The following is a 17,328-nucleotide window of genomic DNA, read 5'->3' as shown; positions in this document are numbered from 1 at the left end:
TATATAATTCATAAATGCACCTAGGTATGTAAGGGGTATACCTATCAAGGGCCATATTTCGAGTCTGCCCAGATCCTAAACAAAGCACAACAAGCCATTTGTCAATCAGTCTGCTCCCACCCTGAATCACGTGAACATCTATAACATGCATTTTTATCACTGCACTTGAACTAGTAAACAATCTTGATAGTTGAAATTTCCTCCATTTCTTTTCTGAAAATGGATTCCTCAATATAGCAAATGATTGGTCAATAGAAACAGCATAATTCAAAGTTGGATGTAGATTCCCCTCTTCCCATGTCAATAATGACACCTGAAATGAAAAAAGAAAAGTTGTATATTGATTTCAAACGAGGATGGAAAAAAAACAAAAAGAATGTAGGAGACACTTCAAGAGTAGGAGAAAAATAACCAATAACTTCCTCTATTGTTTAACAAATTGTTCAGAAATATAAAAGATAAGCAACCTTCCCCAATCAAACTACCATGTAGAAGAAAACAATTTAGAGTATAGAAAGACTTTCAGTTCTCATTTAATAAAGAATGAGCAGTCTCCCAAAACAATATGCCAAGCACAACAAAACATAAAGGAACAAATATAAATTGAATAAACCTTGCATTGATTAATAATACACATCTAGATAGGCAAAGTTTGTCTCTTAATAAATAATGCACCAATTAAAATATAACCCTCCACTCCTCCCAAATGTGCCACATTATCAAACTCCAAAATTATTATGTCCATTTATTATTACCAAATTCAAGGAACATGTAGGTTGAGATTTCCAAATTATCATGTTGTGTATGGCGGGCCCAACATGAAGAAGAAAGAAGAAAGAAGAAGAAGAAGAAGAAGAAGGAATATCAAAAATAGCTAACCTTTCTTTTCCTGAAACATTCTTCTACATGCTTGAAATCATACTTTCAGTTTATTAAAAATCACAAAATTACTCAACAACCACCTTAATTGAACCAGGACTACAAATAAAAGTGCCTTTGAACACTCTGCACATGATTATGAAATGGACAACCAGCAAACTGAGTAAAACTGCCTTGACCTTCAGTCTATATTATATTAAAAAAGATGATATTTCTGAATTTCAAAAAAAATAGTCTGACAAATTTTATGCCCCAATGCTGTTAGCTTCTTCCTAATAAACTTTGTCAAATGCATCTTCTAGAGAGTGTGTTTTGGTATGCATTAGGAAAAGCGAACTTTTCCCTATGTAATATCCATAACCTCTGACTCTCCCACGGTTAGATTGTGTAGATCACATACTCAATATGAACATGTCTGTTTCCCATATAATTCAATGAGTTGATAATAAAAAATTCAATTATAGTACCATGCTCTTCCACATCTACCTTAATTTAGGTATTGTACATAAAGCACAGATCTTAGTCAATTCTACAGCACAGTAAAAGTTATTAAATCACCAGGCATTTGTTGGGTATGCACCTGCAAGATTGACCTTAAGAATAGCAGTGTTGAAGATGCATTCTGCATAAATCGGTCGAAGATCTGGTTTACTCTCTTACAAGCAGTTTCAAGTTCCGCCGTGCATTTTGATGACAAAGGCATGCGTATAACTGTCGAATTAGATGAGGATGATGAAATATCCTGAGTAACAAGCATTGGACTAAATTGATCACGAAATCTCTCAGTCAAGTCAGTGCCTGGAAAACAAAAATTAACTTGAGTAGGATCATTTCTAGCAAGTGATGAACACCATAAATTACAAACTCTAGCAACTCAGAACCTAATGAATTAAGGAAACATATGAATTTTTTAAGGCTACATAGATTTCAACTTAAAAAAAAAAAAACAAGACTGCATTTTGTTATCAGCTATCTTCTTGCTACAAGCTCTGGTTTGAAATACGGGTGCTCTGTGCATGTTTTTTATTATAACATTGGAGACTTGTAAAAGATAATTGGAATTTTGCAGCATGTCATATATTTCAGATAATTCTAGTCAACAGTAAACATAGATAATTAACACTAGTAAGTTTAGGAGACCATGTGGAAACAGCAGTTCCTACTGATTATCAGGGGAACGCAGACCATAACACTTACATGCATGTTAAGTTTCACAATGATAGTTCTCCAAGTATCTACTTGTAGCAATGTGTATAGGTATAAGTACGCGAAGGGGCCATTCAGTTGCAATTGCAGAAAGGGGCCTCGTTTGGTTGTTTATAATTGAAAACCACAGCTGCAATTATAATTGTTTGTTGTTTGACGTGGAAAGAGATATGATTGCCCTATACTTGAGCTGCTAAGGTTACCCCTGAGAGACATGAATTGTTCACAACTTCACATTTTGGAATACAATATAATATCTATCACATTATTTTTATAATTATAATAGAAAAACAATGTTGCTATTATATTATCATTGTATTAGTATAAGAATAATTACTATAGTAATTATATAAATATAAAACAATTTGATATTATAACATCTAGACATATTATTTATCATATGCATTATAATTAACTAATAATTATTATATATCGTTTATTATAGGTAATTATAACTATTATAAATATTATATACAGGCTATAGTATTATCATAACATTATAACAATGGAATCATTATGTTATTTTCTAATATTGTTATAATATTGTAATAATAGTAATACCATAGTATTATAATATTTTAAAAATATCAAATATAATATATTTTAATACTATTGTAATTATAATGTAATATTATTATAATAATTTTATATTATGATAACATAGTATTGCTATAATTTTATTATAATAATTATATGAATATAGAATAATAATATATTATAATGTAATATAATATAATGAAATAATATATTATAAAGATATTATGAGATAAACTAGGACCAGATCAAGTAGATTTACACTCAGATCCAGTTAGGTCATGATTGGATGATAGGCGTCTAACACCAATAATCTGAACTATAGGATGTGATATAGTATCTCTAAATTATTTACACATAAAAAATCGTATGATTTGGAAATCCTAGCCTATGCATCAAATGGTCAAAAAGCATGTATTGTTTCAATTTAAATTGTCTAATTTTGCCCACTTGATGTAAGAGGCTCGAGATCTCCAAATAACATAATTTTTAGTAAGCAACTTAGAGGTAATAGATCATATCCAATAGCTTGGATCATCAATGTTGGACCACTAGCATCCAGTCGAATTTGAGCGAAAATGCACTTGACCAGATCCTAGTCCACGTCTTAATATTATTATAGTATAATAGTAGTATAATATGATATTACTATTATATTTATATGATATTTTATTTAAAGAACTATATTGATCTAGTAATAGTATTATAATATTATAGTATTAATGTAGTAACAATATTACAGTAATAATACTTTACTTAGAAGGATACCATGGAGAAGGAGATGGGCGAACAGTCAAAATGATTCAGATAACTCTTTTTTTGGTAACTAAAGATACCTCTTTCAAAGGGCTTTCTCGACTACAGGACCTTGTAGTTAGAATTGTGACCTTTGTTGCGGTTGAACTACAACCTCCAGTTGCAACTGCAAGCATCCAAACACTTGTTTTGGTTGCCTGCACTTCAATTGCAGCAAACAGCAACTACAAGCTCCCAAATGCAGGCAACCAAACAACTCCATGATGCTATTATATCCAAATGGACCATAAATAGTAACTAGTTTCAGCTGATTTTCACCTGCCACCTCCACAAGCCTTCTCATCCATATTCACCAATATTCAGAACTTTAAGATATACACAGTCGTCATGTAGTTTTATATTTACTTAAAAATGAATATTTTGTCATCATTGCATAAATGGCTTTCAATCATTCCAAACATGGATGAAGGATTGGCAAGCTCAGTTGGTAAGATTACCAAAAAATAAATTTAGGGCATCCATGAGTACAATGGACAGATGATATTGTCATATTGATGAGGTGGACAAAAAAAATCACATGGACCCACAGACTAATATACCAAAAACAAGACCAGGAGAGTGCCAACAGGAATGCATGAATGTGCTAATTATATGTGATGATGAATATCCATGAAACACTCAATTGAATTAATGTATGAGAAACCTCAACTTAGTTATAGATGATCACATTCCTAATTTCTAAAGCAGCTGCAAAGTTAATGTCTAACATCACTAGAAGCCATCAGCATGAGGGACAAAGATTTTTTTTTCCCTCTGTATCTCAAAAGCTTGTCATTATCAGAAACTGAGCTCATAAATTTTGGATCGCATTTGCTTTTTCCTCCTTTTCCTCAGCCCAAAGAGATCTGACCAATCTTTACAGTTTCAACTTAATATACTTCGGCAATCTATAGATCCAAAACATGTTAAAAAAATACCAGGTTCAAGTCGAAATGACTATCCATTTTCAGTCTAATGCAGGAAATGCAATTTCATACATACATTATTGAAAAAGAGGTGTTTCATCTCATTCCTCCAGAGATGTGAGAGAACAAAAATTAGAGGCTAAAAGCCATCGAATAGCTGTGTGAAAAGTGGCAAAATAGTCAAGTTTTCAGCAAATAATATTGAAGTTCTATTAGTAAATCAATCCATCATTTATTTTAGTTATTGGGATTTCAATGCACCTGAAATCCATTGAAATTAATTAATCGACAATTTAGAAATGTGGGGCCCAAGAGGATAGGACAAACTGCACCTGTCAGAGAAAATAACTTTGCAGAGGAACCAGTATTTGAAGGTGCAGCAAGAGCCAAACCAAGAGGATCGAAAATGTAGAAATAACCACCAGAAACAATGGTCAGGAGATCACACACAAAGTAGCTGCTAACCAGTCCTAACCCATAATTAATAGCATTGCCCCGAATCTTCCATGGAGGAGGAAGCTGCAGACCACATATTTCTTCCCTGCTCAAAGTAGTTCCTTCCAACACAACTGTCAAAGCAGACCCTTGAAAGTGACCTACACATTGCAGTTTGAAAGAAAATAATAACAGTAAATATCAAATTCCAGTAAATATCAACTTTCAGAAATACTGAACAGCACACACAGGAAGATATATGAATATCATAGAAGTTTAAGTTCAATCATCCATCAACACATGTCAAACATGTTAAAAGTAGTAGAACAATTACCTAGATTTTGTTGGAGCAAAGATTGACGAGGATGTTCCCGTTTATCATATATCAGGCGGAGCTTCTTTGCATTGCATAAATCAGCCAACTCTAGAAGGTCAAACAGTAAAAAATCACTATCTCTGTAAAAAGCTAGCAGCTCACATATTCTCGCGTAATCCATGCATGGCAAATCCTTCATCATCTCATCATCAACTAAAGACAAACTACGAAGAGATTGTACTCCCAGCCTGTTTGCTAGATCATCACTAATACTTGAGTGTACAAAATGTTTTGTAGTGGGATTATTATTCGTCATCCATGGTGCATCATTGTAGACAAGATTTGAAGCATGCATCAGAACCCCTGAAGAATCAGGAATCAGTAGCGAGTTCAGTGATACATCAGGTCCCTGTTTGTCGGCATAACAGTCGGCAAAAGCTTCCAAGACACGATGAACAAAATTTAACTGCTCAGATGATAGTGGCTCTCCTTTCAAGTCACATTGTAAGCATTGCAGGACATGCAGATAATCCATAGCATCAAAGGTTAATTTCACACCCAATTCTGAAAGCAGAGCTCTGAATTCTGAGAGTTCAGATGGAACGACATACAGATAAGGATGATATTTCACTGGCGAGTCAAATGCAAGTGCCTTAGTAGACACAAAATTGTCGCCTATATATACCCATGGAACACCATCAAGATCTTCTTTTACAACTTTGAAATCATTTGTACCAATAAATTTTTGCAACTTTGAATATATTGATGGGATTTCCCTTCCCAGAACAGAATCAATAGGTGGTTCCTGTTCAACTTGCAACTTAAGCTTGTTATAGAGCTTTGAAAGCTCAATTAATTGAGTGGATAGAACTCTTATGTTTGGCAGATCCATCCAACCAAGTTTCTGTTGGAGGTAGTCTGAGCAGCAATCACCATCAAGAATTCGCATTTTCGATGATACAATCCACATCTGAGATTTAGGCCTTGTAACGTTTGGAGGTGCTATACAATCACCAGATTTGGACCATGGAAGTTCTTTATGTGGTGCAGTAACATAGACAGGACACCAAGCAATGACTTTAATCTGTGACCAAAATTCATCTTCTGATTGATCATGATCAAAGTTGGAAAGAAAAGAGAATACCTCCTGGTCACATTCTTCATGAGTCTTTGATTGTGGATCTCCATCATGAGAACCACCATCAATGGATGACATTATGTTATCAACTCCATGGTTTACTTCTTCAATATTAGCATTTGAAAGCTTAAACCCTAGTGCATTCAAATAAACTAGTAACCTTTTACCATAAATTAGTGCATTTATGCTTCCTGAATCATGCAACATCGAAACTGACCTAGCGCTGTCAAGTAAAGCAGTAAAACTCAAGGTTTTTCTAAGTCCCAGACTTGCTAGTGACTCAAGAATGGCAGCATCTTGAAACTTCTCAGAAGGAAAGAAAACCTCTTTATGCAGTAAATTATGCAAGCTAGGTACACGAGGATCATAAAGCCTAGAGAAAACAAATTAGTTTAGAAAAAATGAAAGCAATTCAAAATTTGGAATCTAGATTAACATACTTCTATAATTAATATGAAAATATACATGCTATAATGTAAACAATGCTTATCATGCAAGTTTTAGATTTGTGTATGTCACTATCAACAGAGTAAAATCGAGCAGAATATAAATTGTGATTGTTTGCATAAGAACCAAGCATCAAAATGCTAATGCACAATCTTTCCTGACACAGATAACATCCTACAGGCATATTGGAAGAGCACATTTAATGCAATAAACATATGCAAGCTAAGCAAAGAAATTACATGCTTTGGTGTTTAGTGCTGAGATTATAAAAATTCATGAATATGCATCTCATATGGTCCTAAATTGTTCTAAATAGTTAGAAGATGTATTTTATAAGTCTATCAGCATAACATTAATATTCGTATCAAATCATTGCCCAGACATAGTTCAGAGAAAACTCTGCAGCATCATACACTTCAAGGCATATTTTCCATAACCTATAGGATCATGGTACAATTTAACAATGCTGCAAACTTACTAGAACTTACAGATTTTACCATAGTAAATTAAAAGGAAGTTCGATGGCAAGGTTTCGCATAAAATACAAGGATTACAACAGTGATATTGAAAGCATAACTCACAAGAAATAGAAGTAAGAAATTTGGATTTATATAAAATGAGATCATCAAAACATTAAAATTAAAACCATGAAAAAGCAACTCCTTGTGATGCAAATGTAAGGGATGCAAGCCAACTTTTCTTTTACAGAGTATGCACATGATCTTTGAAATAAGCAAATGTGCCTGTGTGAACAATGTGCATTCCCTTGTTTGATTATTTTGGATTCAACTCAAAACATCAGAAAAACTAGTTCCACATTGAATAGGAAAGCAGATGTTATCTAAAACCAAATAATGTTTCAAAAGTTGAAAATCATTCGCATGGTATGACCCGCCGGGGATGGCAAAGACTTGGACATGAGCATACCTGGAAGGATGACGCCAGGACCCATTGGCCGCTAAAACAAAATGGGTTTCAGATAGTGCAGTTTTAAAAGCAGTATCCACTTCATTCAGAAACTTCACATCAAGAAGGATTGAAGAAAGAATGCTCGGTTGTGAAAGAAATTCTGGCATACGTTCCAGCACATGTTCCTTGTAAAATTCAGCTTTCGTAGGTTCCTTAATACCTATATAGCAACTTAGAATGCTTTTCTCTTTTTCAGATTCAGTCCAGATAAAATTTTCATTCAACAGATCCTCATGTATGCCCTCTGATTTAAGCCATTTTGTAGGATTAACCAAGCTTGTAAGCTCTCTACTCTTGTAAGATTCAAATATGGGAAGAAGCTTTATCATGTCTATTTGCGACGAAGTCATCTGATTTCCAGAAAACCACTTAGACTGGAAAATAAAACTCCGAAGTTCATGCAACTCTCCTACTGAGGCATTCACAAACAACCCCTTGACATTCTGTGGCTGACTTGCAACTGCGTGCACAGCATTCAAAACACCACATGCTGTTGCATCCTGAACGAAGTTCTTCAATTGGGGATGATCTACTGGTAAATCAGACCACAAAAGGAAACATCCTATTTTCCGCAATAGCATATACATGTTTTCACTCCAGCCATCATCTCTAATTACATTTGAATTTTCAACAAGTTTCATAAGGCAGCCATTCCCAACTGGCAGTATAGGCCACTTGGTAAACATTGAAAGATCCATGCAGGATTCTTTCAAATAACTCCACAGCAACCCGATCCACTCCATACTTGGCTGGCCTTGGTGCCCTGGAGTCCAAGACACCTGCTTAGCATGCTGCCATTCAGTTGGCAGAAGCCTAGGGAACAGTTCGACAAGGGAATAATATGTGAATACATACAAGTTTGACTGCCCAGAATGAGCTATATCATGTAGTTTTGAGAAAATTCCATCTGGGATACAGCAATCTATAAGAAGATGTGGAACTGAATTCTTAAGAAGATCAAATTCCTTTTGAGACACAATGAATATTCTCTCACCCTCCCCTCGCTTGTTGAATGTCGTGAATGATCCATTTGCCAAAGGAACCAAGGGCAATCCCTGCAATTTATCAGAAATGGCAACTCCCTTCAGGTCATTTAAGCAGTACTCTAATGTCAATATCACTGCCTCCTTGTTTTTAAACCCACGCTTACGTCGAATCAACAAAGTCCTCAGTAACTGAGGATTCAAAAAATGCAGTGATGGGCATGCCTCCATAAACCTATCCACAATTTGCTTGGACACCAAGACCATAGGCAGACCAGCTTCAGATAATGCTTCTGCAAGCTCAACTGCTTTTGGAAATGTGAAATCAGGGAAAATAGCTCGTCTTGTTGAGATCCACTGCCCCCCTCTAGCTTTTGTGTACAAGACAGGGAGTCCAAGGTCAGCAATTGATTTATAAAGTTTCTGCACCAATGAAGCCCATGGTTCGACTCCTATAGTAGTCGGCCAAAATGAATAAAACAAATCACATAAACCAATCTGTTCTGCAAGGACAGCAAGCAGGTGACCATAAGCGGGAGCAATGACATCTTCAAGGAGGCAGGTATTCCACTCAGATCGTACTCTTCCACCCCCAGCCATGTCATTTCCAAACCAGATATCTCTTCGATTTGAAGATAACTCGAAATATGCATTAACATGCACCGGAAGACCGGTATTAATTGGTAGAGGCAGGAAGCAGAAGGCTCGGCCCTCAATTTTTTTCCTATCCTGCATGGCTTCAGCAAGAGGCTGATTTTCAAGTGCTGCAAAACCATTAAATTCTCCTTCAGAAATTAGAGCATTGCTTAACTCCTTTACATCCTTTAGATTGGCTGAGTGCAAGTATGCAGCAACACATGCCCAAGGGATAAAATTACGTGATCTATTACGCAATGTTATGGATTTGTTTTTAGCATGCCCCCCACCTATACACTCACTAATTATCCAAAAATGTGACATGTAACCAAAAGGACTTTGCTCCACAACTGCAACTTTCTGACAATCCCATGGCAGATCTCTATCTACAGTCTTATCTAATTTGTGCAAGAATTGATCCCTATCCGTTCCACTTCGCCTGTTTCCATGCATAAAGTTCAGCATAGAATGAAGTGGATGTGGTTCCTTTACAAGCCTGCTAATATTGTGCCTAGAAACATGGTGGATAAGTTGCATCTCATGACCAGTTCCATCTTTGACAAATAAGGTGATCTTTTTGACATTACGAAGGAAAAGCAATGTCTCAGAAACAACTTCAGAAAACGAAGAGAAAAGCAATTCTACATCTTCAGGTGCATACTTTTCTTTCTTTATTTGGCTTCTGGAAGCAGCAGTTTCACCCCTGAGAGGAAAACGAAATAGAGTACCTGGAAATGATTGCTGTAAATCACATCCAAAGTGTAAGAATGGAGTGAATTGATCAGGAAATTGCTCCAAGATCCGTCTTCCAACAAATCTTATCCTCAGTCCTGGGTGAGTTGGAGATATCCCAGGGAGATAACATGCATGAGGATCAAAAATCACAATGTTTTCCCCAGAAACAAAACCAGGGATATCTGTGAAGTGATAAACACAATTGAAACCAAGCCCAAACCTCCCAATTGCAAAAGGCTTTTCAAGTTTGCTGTCTTGACCAATACGTGAGATTGCATAAAGATCTTGCGGGCTAAAAACTGAGTCGTTAAAACAGTAAAGAGCAGGCCCCTGCCATTCAGCCATTTCAGGAGAAAGAATGGATGAAGTCCCATACTGAGTTTTATCCAAGAGGAAAACCACCTCAGAAGCTTGTGCATCTTCTGCATTTTGCACAAGCTCAAAGAGAATTCCTGGTCCATCTGCATACATTTCAACAATGTGTTTGAGCCTGGTTGTCAAGGCCTCGTGCTGTCCAAAGGCTTCAGCAACCCCAGACAAACTCAAGTTCACTGAATCGGAACTCTCAGCAAGCAACAGGCCACGAAGAGAGCGGACACCGAGTTTTTCTGCTACATCATTTGAAATGTTGCCATGAACAAAATTATGAACATTTCTCATTGAATTCAGAGCAACGTTAGATGTATCACCAAATGCACTCTCTCCAACATCCAACAACCATGGAGCATCATTAAAAACTAGATCGCTTGATGGAAGCAGTCTAGACGACACATCTGGTAAGTAAATCTGGACCTGTAAATCCTGAAACTGAGTTTCAGCCAGATGCTGCACAACCAATGCAGTCATTCTGAGCTCTTCCACATCAAGCGGAGTGCTACCTTTTCTCATAGCCATTCGATAAAGAATATTAGTATAATCTGTCGGATTTAAAAATTCTTTTATGCCAAGCTCCAAAAACAATTCCCTAAAGACTGCCAGATCAACAGGAATAACACGTATATAAGGAACCAGATGAAGATGACCATTCAGAACTACTTCATTAACAGTTGCAAATCCATCTCCCACCCAAATCCACCGACACCCCTCTAGAACAGCTTTAACAATATCCATCTCATCTGAACCAATCAAATTAGTTAGCAGAGAGTATACCTTTGGCATCGCTAGGGCTAATTCTTGTCGAAGTGCCTGATCCGTCACAATCTCATTGTTTTTGCCAAGTTCAAGTAGTTGAGCAGCAATTACACTACCACTAGGAGGAGAAGACCAACCCAAGCTAAATGACAAGGCTGATGAAGAGCATTCACCATCAAGTATGCGAGTGCTAGCAGATACAAGCCACATATCCACCTGTAACCTGACTAGCTTCGGGGGAGCAACCATAGATGAAACTGAAGGCCATGGCAAAGCTGGATGGGGTGCAGTAACCAGAACGGGGCACCAGCATATCATTCGTAGGTCACTCCAGAATTTTTCAAGATCAGCTTCAATAGGCATATCACGAGGCCTGAGTGCTGTAGCAACTTTTGAGAACATCCCATTGACCCTACTTTGACTGTCATTTGGCATATTGTGCAACCATTTTACAGGATTGACTTCAAGGTATGATAAAAGCACCTTACCCCGTGAATAGGCTTTCAACTGATCCTTATGCATCAATGATTCAACTTGGCGAGCGCTTTGTATAATAGTGTCAGTCGACACTGATGTTCTAAGGCCTAGAAGCAGCAACATGTCCAGAACACCTGGTTCTTGGAATAAGCCAGATGGAAAACAATCTGATTCTTCCAAAAGAGCAAGAAGTTCATCCACCCGAGGATCATAAAGAGATTGAGGACTCTTTAAGCTCCCATGGATGGTTGGAACAAATGTCAACCTTTTCAAAAGTTCTTTAAAAGAGGAATCTTCCAAGCACAGTTGTGGTAGATCTTGCAGAATGGATAGCATGACTGCATCACGAACTTCTGGTTCCAGCTCAACTACTCTGTCTATCACATTCTGCCTGTAGAAAGTTGTCTTTCTCATACGTTCAATTCCATAATATCTCAATAAAATATCTTCTTCATTCTGAGATGTGCAGAGAATAAATTCACCACCCAATAAGTTCTCAAGTATACCAACAGGTGGTAAGTACTTTTTAAAACATTCCAAGTCAGAAAATTGTGAGGTATGGGTATGCCCTCCAGCATGCACTCGGAAAATGGGCAACTTTTTGCAGTTTTTTATGTCTAGATCAGATAGAGAGCCTCCATGATACCACTTTGGATCCAGAAGAAAGTGGCGGAGCTCATTTTTCTCATCAACAGCAAAATCTTGAAAAAGCAACTGCAATTGATTATCATTTGACGAAACAGCCTCAAAAATTGAGCTCAGAACACCGGCAGCATTACCATCATAAACATAAAGAGATAACTGCTGATGTTCAATTCCATACTTTACATCTAGTATCTTACAACCGACCTTGGTCAGAAGCTCTCTCATCATGCAAGATAAGAATTCTGCATTAATCAACTTTGAGAATTTCGAAGATTTGTGAAGGTGCCCTGTTGTAGATGGCAATATTGGCCACTCTCTGAATATTGACAAATCATAGGACTGATCTTGAAGATACTGCCAGAAAAGCACAAACCAAGCTGCTGTGGGAAATGTAGCACCTGAATCTGGATTCCATAGGACTCTGTTTTCATATTTCCACTCAGTGGGAAAAAAACTAGGGAAGAACTGAAGGAAAGTCTGACCATTGATGTATGAGATATTTGCACCTGAGACCTTGGCAATCTCAGAAAGCCTACAATACAAGTCAGCAGGAATATTTTGGTCAATTATTTTGTCAGGAACTACGCTCAGCAGCTTGTATTCTAGTTCATTGCAGACATAACAAGAAATTCCCTGTGAGGCCTCTGTAATGACTCCAAACTGACCATTTGCTAATGGAAGCAAAGGAAGACCATTTGCATGGTTACCAACATCAGCATCCACTAGATCGCTGACAGAATACTCTAATAAAACCAACTTGAAAGATCTACTTAACATAACCAAGGTTTTGCATTCCTTGAGAAAATGTCGCACTGTTATAGGACTCACAACTCTCAGGTGAAAATTTGCGTAATATTTGAACAACGTATCCACTAGTATACTAGGAAGATGAACAATAGGCATTCCTAACAAAACAAGAGCCTTGCCAAGATCATTGCTTTTAGAGAACTCCTCATCATGAACAAATGCTTCGGCTGGTGGTATCCACCTTTGACCTTCAAAATCTGAATACAAGACTGGAGATGAATAGATAACTTTGTAGATCCGTTCAACTAAAATATGCCAAGGCTCTTCAAATGCTCCACTTGGCCATAAAGAATAGTACCTTTTGGTGGGTCCCAAGAGCTTTCGTAAACCAAGCAATAACTCATTAAAAGCTGGAGCCACCACATCTTCCAACAAAAGCCTGTTCCAGTCAGACCGAAGTTTCCCACCCCTGTCCATATCAGCTCCATACCATATGCTACGTCTGTTGGAGGAGACTTCAAAGTAACCATTCACTTGCACAGGCAATCCCGTTCTTACTGGCAGTGGAAGAAAACAGAATGCCTGGCCTTGTTTAAGAACATTATCCTGTAATTTTCAATTCACAAGAAAGCCGTTATAAGCTCTGATTTTATAGAACTAAGACTCCTTGAGGAAAGGGCACATTAAACGTTATGTTAAGAGCAGGGTATTTAAATATTTTGAGTATCACAAGCATAAGGTTTTGCATTTATTGACATTTGACAAGCTTGAATACATAAAAATTAGGGTGTTTGAAGTTTGAGTATCATAAGCAATAGGCTTTGCATTGATTGAAATTTGACACACTTGAAAACATAAAAATTATAAGGATGGGAGATTGAATGCAAATGCAGGTTTTCAGGTATTGAAAAATAAAAAAGGACAAAGAACATGAATCAGAGTTCTTCAAAAATACATTACAGCATCTCATTTAGTGTCTCATATGCACTGTAATGGTACATGATTACAAAACCAAACACCCACCTGCATATTACAAGCAGGGCATTCTTTTTGGGTGAAATTATGACTGTGAGACTAAACCATTTTCTATGTGGTAGATAACATATGAAAATGATGAATCATTCAGAAGGCATGGCATTCAGGGAAGAGCATCCCACTTCTTTTTCATACCCAAATCCAAATAAAATTTGATGACTTTCACTTCAGTGTCAGAACATGACAGCAAATGATGTTCATGTAGAATTTCCTCCTCTTTAAGTGGTTATGATTCATCAAACCATTCAATAATAAACATTTTTTATGAAATATAGTCAACATACTTGTGCCCATCCATGATAAAGCTGTTTTCATAAATAAAAGGAGCTGAAGAAAAGCATCTGCAGCCATCTTTAATGAACTCATGGAGTCAAAGAACATGACAAAGATGGACAGATTGGTAATAAATAGTTCAAGTTATGGCGCAAACAAACAGCCTTTATATATCAGCATGCATGACTATCTGCTTCAGCTTATATCAAGATGGAAATGCAAGATATAGGGTTACTTCCATAAAAAGGTGAAAGCTTAGTCAAACCTAGTCACTATAGTTGCAAGTAGCTCTAAGTTCATATAAGATTGAAATCAAATAACTATAATTTATTGAACTGGACCCACAAGTATGTTCTACCAAAATACCAACACTATAAGATTTATGTGCCAACTAATAGAAAGCATGTGGAGAAGAATATTACCTCAGGCAAGCCATCGGATATACACGCTGCAACAGATGCCCAAGGCAGCAAATGAAGCTCATAGTCATTGGCAGCGGTGGCTGCAAATGAGCCAATTTTGCTCGATGCTGATGCCATCGCCTGTACTATGAAAAATGAATCAATCCGCTTTCCTGAATTTGCCCCAGAGAAAGTCTCACTCAAAAAATCCAATGAGAAGGAGTCAGTCTGCCAATTAGAAGATTTAGCTGTACTAGAAAACCTCGCAAGTGCCTGGCGATGCCATGCTGTATTTTCATTCGGCAACCTGACAGAGCAAGAATATATTTTTTGTGGCTCCCTTGCACCAGTTTCCCACACATACATCTCAACCGAGATAATGCTTTTAAGAAAAAGCATAGTGAAAACTGCTTCTTTATATAGTTGCGAAAACATGGAAGAGATGTCATCTTCTGAGTATGCTTGCCTTGACAGCCTGCTAATAGCTGCCTGATCTGCATTCCTCAAAGGGAAACGAAATAAAGTCCCAGGGAAAGGCCCTTTCATGTCACATCCAAAAGCACAATATGGCATAAACTGATCTTTATATAGCAATATTGCTGAAGAATTAACATATTCAAGTCGCTTCCCAGGATTTGCAGCTGAAACATTTGGCAGGTATGCACCTTGGGGATCAAATAGGACAACATATTTGTCGCTCACAAAAGATGGCAAGTCGGTTAGATGGTACACTGAGTTAAAGCCCACCCTATTTGAAAATAAATAAATAGACATCAAGCCATGATCAATACAACCATAAACATAGCGAATGAAGATATATTTCAAATTCCCAGGAAACAAGAAGTAGAGACCAATAGCGAGCATAATATATCTAAAAAAAAAAGCTAATTAAAAGATGTTGCAGAAAACACAAAGTCAAAAGAGCCAAACATATTTTCCAAGACAAAAGTGAGTCTAGCTACTGGTAATCGAATTAATTTTCCACAATTATAGCGTTCAGCTATAAGATGATGGAGAAAGAAAGGGAGGGGAAGTGGGGAGCTATAGAGACAAGAAGGAACAAATGGCTCTTGCAAAAATTTATTCTTTAAAGAATTCAAGAGAAAACATTCCTCGAGATTTTTGAAGGACCTAAAAATGATGAATCACTTACAAAAGCTAAAAGCTGAACTCATTCTACCCAAGCAACTAAAGAAGGCATGTCAGGTTCATTATTCTTGGGAAGGTTCCTTGAACTATTTCTCATAATTGTGGATCAATGGCTAAAGTTCTTCCCAGCTATTGTAGATTGTGATGCAAGAAAATTAGTACTAAGAATATATGCAAGAGATCAATCACGTCTGATAAAACTGGCACTAGCATAAATCGAACAAGAACAAAAGGTTATAACTACAAGTACCCACTAAAGAAATTCCCTAATGAGTAACCTGCAAATAATCTCCATTGACCCTAAAGTGAGAGTGGTAGATAAGGAGTGGCCTGCGACAAGGACAAGAAAAGAACCACCTCTCAGATTAATAAACTTGAAAGCCCCACATTGCTGATTTCTGATACTTGCACATACCTATTCATTACTAAGAGCCTGTTTGGCATCGTTGTTGTGTTTGTGTTTTTGTTCCTCTAAAAATTGATGAAATGCCACATGGAGATTGACATGGAAGACAGCATTTGCACAAAACTTATGCAATTTCTTGCTTTTATTTTCACTCTTTTTCCGTAAGTGATAAATATTCGTTACCAAAACCTCTAAAGGTTTTACCAACAGTTCCAGAAAACAGAAGGGTTTCATCATTCATGTTGTTCAATTTAGCTCATTTTTCTTCTTGGATTTTTGAAAACAAAAACAGAAGAGGAAAGAAAAAATAAATTTAGCCCTAAATATCTTATATCGGTCACTAGATTATGCCACAAACCGCTAAAGAACGACGAAACTGACCAAAGATTCTAAATTCCGCAAGCACTTATGGTTAGTTTCCTAAAGGGCAGTATGGCACGCAATGCTATCAGAAAAGAAGCGTTTTCCCATGCGTCAAAGCTATAAATAAAAGGGAAAGGGGTTAAAGATTAGGGTTGTAAGTTGTAACCCAAAACGGCCAGTCTTCCATGCCTGGCTCTGCTTCTTGCTGTCCCCGATCCGGGAGATGCTGGCGAAGTCGTCCTCGGTGAACATGGCGTCATTGTAGGCAAGAAGCGCCGGACCCTGACACTGGGCGAGCTTACCGGAGAGGAGGGAGCCAGCGCCATGGGTGCGGCGGTCGAGGCAGAGGCAGATACGGGTGGCGCCGGCGTCGTCGGCGTTCTGGATCAGCTCCTTGAGGACGGTGGTTCCCTCGGGGTAGTTCACCAGGACCTCCCGGATCCGCCGCGTGAGGTCAACCCGCTGCCCGAAATCCTCCAGCAGCGAGAGGTCCGCGTCGCCTGATGGATCCATCTCGCCGGTCGCAAGACGGGAAAGATCGCTAGATTCCAGAGAGAAACGCCATGGGCGAATCGCAACCCTAGAACTCGAGGGATTTGGGTTTGGTGGAGGCCGAGGGCCAGGACGAGGTCGCCGCGTCTCGAAGGCAAGGAAGAAAGAACCAAAGAACTCGCCTTCGTTTTGGGTCCTGGTTGTAATTTC

At 37.6% G+C, this 17,328-nt stretch overlaps 1 protein-coding gene across 1 annotated transcript in view; it reads right to left on the bottom strand.

Moving 5' to 3' along the window:
* Positions 1–17,328, bottom strand: part of LOC103716924 (sacsin) — a 26,687-nt gene extending 9,359 nt beyond the window's left edge. The window contains exons 1-7 of the mRNA XM_008805130.3: positions 16,793–17,328; positions 14,730–15,456; positions 7,604–13,605; positions 5,110–6,602; positions 4,673–4,936; positions 1,460–1,677; positions 42–313 (exon numbers count right to left, since the gene is read on the bottom strand). Of these exons, the coding sequence (XP_008803352.1) occupies positions 42–313; positions 1,460–1,677; positions 4,673–4,936; positions 5,110–6,602; positions 7,604–13,605; positions 14,730–15,456; positions 16,793–17,139 (9,323 nt within the window). The 5' untranslated portion in view covers positions 17,140–17,328. The remainder of the gene's footprint in view (positions 1–41; positions 314–1,459; positions 1,678–4,672; positions 4,937–5,109; positions 6,603–7,603; positions 13,606–14,729; positions 15,457–16,792) is intronic.

This window comes from Phoenix dactylifera, chromosome 17 (genome assembly GCF_009389715.1).
Source record: "Phoenix dactylifera cultivar Barhee BC4 chromosome 17, palm_55x_up_171113_PBpolish2nd_filt_p, whole genome shotgun sequence".
Taxonomy (NCBI): domain Eukaryota; kingdom Viridiplantae; phylum Streptophyta; class Magnoliopsida; order Arecales; family Arecaceae; genus Phoenix; species Phoenix dactylifera.
This window is presented reverse-complemented; position numbering and strand designations above follow the sequence as displayed.